Source organism: Priapulus caudatus, unplaced genomic scaffold, assembly GCF_000485595.1.
Source record: "Priapulus caudatus unplaced genomic scaffold, Priapulus_caudatus-5.0.1 Scaffold1587, whole genome shotgun sequence".
Lineage (NCBI taxonomy): Eukaryota > Metazoa > Priapulida > Priapulimorpha > Priapulimorphida > Priapulidae > Priapulus > Priapulus caudatus.
The window spans coordinates 40,272-44,159 of record NW_014578648.1 but is presented as its reverse complement, the minus strand read 5'-3'; the positions used below and the strand labels follow the sequence as shown (position 1 = coordinate 44,159).

Below are 3,888 nucleotides of genomic sequence, written 5' to 3'. Positions count from 1 at the left end.
GTCTTTGCCTCTGCCTCTTCCTCTGCCTCTGCCTCTGCCTCTGCCTCTACCATTGTCCCTGACTCTACCGCTGCTACGGCCATTGTCTCTGTATCTGCAGCTTGCCATGACTTAGTATGACTTGCCATGACTTAGTATCTACCTGTTCCCTGTGCATCTTCATATTGCTTATGAAACATTGTGACAGGTTGTTAACCTTGAAAATCTTGTCTCAACAATAGTTTTGACCTTCTACCTTATCGCTTTAATCTACGCCTCGCTTTCGATCTACCTCTCATCAGTACACGCAAGCACGCAAGAAGTTTACGATTACTGTCTAATCGCTTCCATAATGCGCAGCAGTAACAAATTTACGCATTTTCTATTATTACAGGTTGTGACGCAGCACACGCACACACACACACACACGCGCACACACACACGCGCGTGCGTGCGTGGAACACCAAACGACCGCCGCCATGGACATCGAAAAGATGGAGAGCAAGTTCCGGCTGATGCTCAACCTTCTCAAGAACATCACGGGCAACGACAAGGAGCGCATGAGTCACTATCTGAGCGAGTTCGTCGAAAAGCAAGGCATGAGTACATTCGACGTCGTCACCCAGAACATTCTCATCTCGATGTTCTGCGTCCTCATCTCGATCGGCTCCTTCGGTAACAGCCTCGTCTGCATCGCCGTCATCCGCAAACCGCAGATGCGAACGGCGCGCAACGTGTTCATCGTCAATCTGGCGCTGAGCGACTTGACTCTGTGTCTGTTCACCATGCCCTTCACGCTAGCCGGCGTCATACGCAAGGACTGGAACTTCGGGATGTTTATGTGTAAGCTCGTGCGCGCGTTTCAGGCGACGAATGTGTTCGTGTCCACGATGAGCATCACAGCGATCGCGCTCGATCGCTACCAGGTGATCATCTATCCGACGAAAGAGAACATGCAGAAAGTCGGCTCCGTGCTGATTCTCGGCGGCATCTGGCTCGTCGCGTTTCTCATGGCAACGCCGATGTTCATCTACCACGACGCCATCGACCTGATACCACCCGACTACGGCATCACGCTGAAGGTCTGCGCCGAGGTGTGGCCGATCGCCATCGGAGGGTTCATCTACACGGTGATGACGATGCTGTTCCAGTACGTGCTGCCTATCGTCATCGTCAGCGCCGCCTACGCGCGCATCTGCCGTAAGCTCGAGTACCGCATGGTGTCGCACGCTAGCGCGACGAAGGACCAGCGTCGACGACAGCAGGACGAGCGACGCAAGCGCAAGACGAATCAACTTCTGATCGCCATCGCTGTCGTGTTCGTCATCTCGTGGTTGCCCATCAACATCTTCAATCTGTATATGTTCTACATGGGCTCACATTCGAAGATCACCTCAGAGCAGGAGTACATCATCTTCGCCGTCTGCTACATGATGGCAATGTCGTCCGCCTGCTCGAACCCGCTGCTCTACGGCTGGCTGAACGACAACTTTCGAAAGGAGTTCAACGACTTGCTCTGCCAGAATCGCTGCATAGGCGCCATCAAACGCTTCACTGCGCGTCCGGAGAGAAACTCTGTTCCCATGGTGATTTACACGAAGACGCAGCAGAGCGAGGTGGAACGCAAGAACAGTCAGAATAACGTGCACGTGCCCGAAGCCAGTGCCGCCACTCAGGTCGAACACATGGCGCTGTCGGTCGGACCCTAGCGGAAGTGCCACGTGCACGCGCGTACGATGGGTGTGTTGGGGAGCCGAAACTGGCTACGGCGTTCTACCGTGATCTATTTGTGAGTGCTATAATAAGTATATAATATATAACGAGAAGAAGGAGAAGAAGAAGAAGAAGAAGAGGAGGAGAAAAAAAAGAAAACACACTTCCGAATCTCTAGTTAACCAATGCGCGAAGGTGGCGACCTCTATCGGTCGCAACAACAACTGCTCGACGCGTGTGTTTATCGATCGGGTGGTCGCGACTGGTTGCAGCACTAGCGCCCCCTGTCCACCGACGACGGCAGGGGTTCTGTGTAAACAACAACTGCCGTCGTCGTTGTTCCCTCGTTTCTTTGATGTTATAGTTGCGTAAATAAGCGCGCGTAATGTATACACGTGTACGTACGTAGAACTCTTCGGGGCGCATCAGGTTGCGTGGTCGTCGTGTGTTTGATTAGATTAAGTCGTGGGTGCACCACTCGGAATCGGAGCCACTAGCTAGCTATCTAATAAAGGTTTATAATCATAATTACGTATTTTCTTATGGCGCGATATAGAAAGAGCGGCCAGGCGTTTCGTCACGCACACGCGCGTTTTTAAGGAGGAAAGACTTAGTTATTTGTTTCCTCTAAATATTTGTTTCATCTAAATATTTGTTTCATCTAATTATTTGTTTCATCTCGGAGTGTGTCGCGATCAATTATTGTAATGATGGTTCTTGTTATGGGACTTTTTTGTTGTTTTTCCGGCGACAGGCCGTGCTTTGTGCGATCCGACGTTTGTTGTATTATTCTCGATGCGCAAAATTGTTTTGTTTGTGCACTTGTAGAAATAATCGTATAAATGTAGATTTTGCACACAGCTGCACACTCCACACGCACGCAGATCTATACCTACCGCGAGCCAGTCTCACTAGACAGCAACGCAGTGTGTAGTGCAGTAGAGCTTGAATCCGAAGAGCTGGCAGTACGATGCCCATATATCACACAGCATCTCCGCATCGCTGTGAGAAGTATCGCTAATCATGAGGGAAACGTATATGTCGTATGCCATCGTAGTTACCATAACGCACTCGGCAGAAACATTAAATCAACCATTAGCATATACACTTCATTAAATCGAGCACGCACGCACGCACGCACGCACGCACGCACGCACGCACGCACGCACGCGCCGCTGCCTGATTAAGACATATTTAGGTCACGCTGATAGTTTTGCTGTCTTACGCATTCGTGTTAAGTGCCAGCACTCAACGTAAGTGATGTTGCAATTTCGTTATCGTCAGCTCGCGCGTGGGCGCGTGTAGCCCGTGTGTTTCACTAGAGAGACAATTCTCTCCTCCGTCACCTTAATTCCGTCTCACGCTAGAATCGAAACGCCTGGCTGCGCGCCGTTTCAGTTGTTCATTCGTTTTGATAACTTCATCGTTTGTGTCAATTATCGTAATGCTGCGACATCGTGTGACTATATCGACATCCATCTTAGACTGTCGCGTGTGGGCGCGCCATTCGACTTTGCGCATTTTCAGCACTCAACCCTAAGGGCATCGTAAGAAATAGCTGAATCGTGTGTGTGTGTAGCGCTTTACGTTACAGTACATGTGTAGCGCATCACGTCACAGTATGCGTGTTGTGCATTACGTCACAGAACGTGTGTAGCGCATTACGTCACAGTACGCGTGTAGCGCATTACGTCACAGTGTGCGTGTAGTGCATTACGTCACAGAACGCGTGTAGTGTATTACGTCACAGTACGCGTGTAGCGCATTACGTCACAGTATGCGTGTAGTGCATTACGTCACAGAACGCGTGTAGTGTATTACGTCACAGTACGCGTGTAGCGCATTACGTCACAGTACGTGTGTAGTGCATTACGCCACAGTACGTGTGTAGTGAATTACGTCACAGTACGCGTGTAGTGCATTACGTCACAACAGTACGCGTGTAACGCATTACGTCACAGTACGCGTGTAGTGAATTACGTCTCAGTACGCGTGTAGTGCATTACGTCACAGTACGTGTGTAGTGCATTACGCCACAGTACGTGTGTAGCGCATTACGTCACAGTACGTGTGTAGTGCATTACGTAACAGTACGCGTGTAGTGAATTACGTCACAGTACGCGTGTAGTGCATTACGTCACAGTACGCGTGTAGTGCATTACGTAACAGTACGCGTGTAGTGCATTACGTAACAGT

General features: G+C 50.1%; 1 protein-coding gene across 1 annotated transcript; it reads left to right on the top strand.

The window, feature by feature from the left end:
- The first annotated feature begins 399 nt into the window (after positions 1-399).
- LOC106817074 (neuropeptide F receptor-like) lies at positions 400-3,882 on the top strand. The gene has a single exon (XM_014821721.1). The coding sequence runs from the start codon at positions 459-461 to the stop codon at positions 1,686-1,688; it is 1,230 nt and encodes a 409-aa protein (XP_014677207.1). The 5' UTR covers positions 400-458; the 3' UTR covers positions 1,689-3,882.
- Positions 3,883-3,888: the final 6 nt, after the last annotated feature.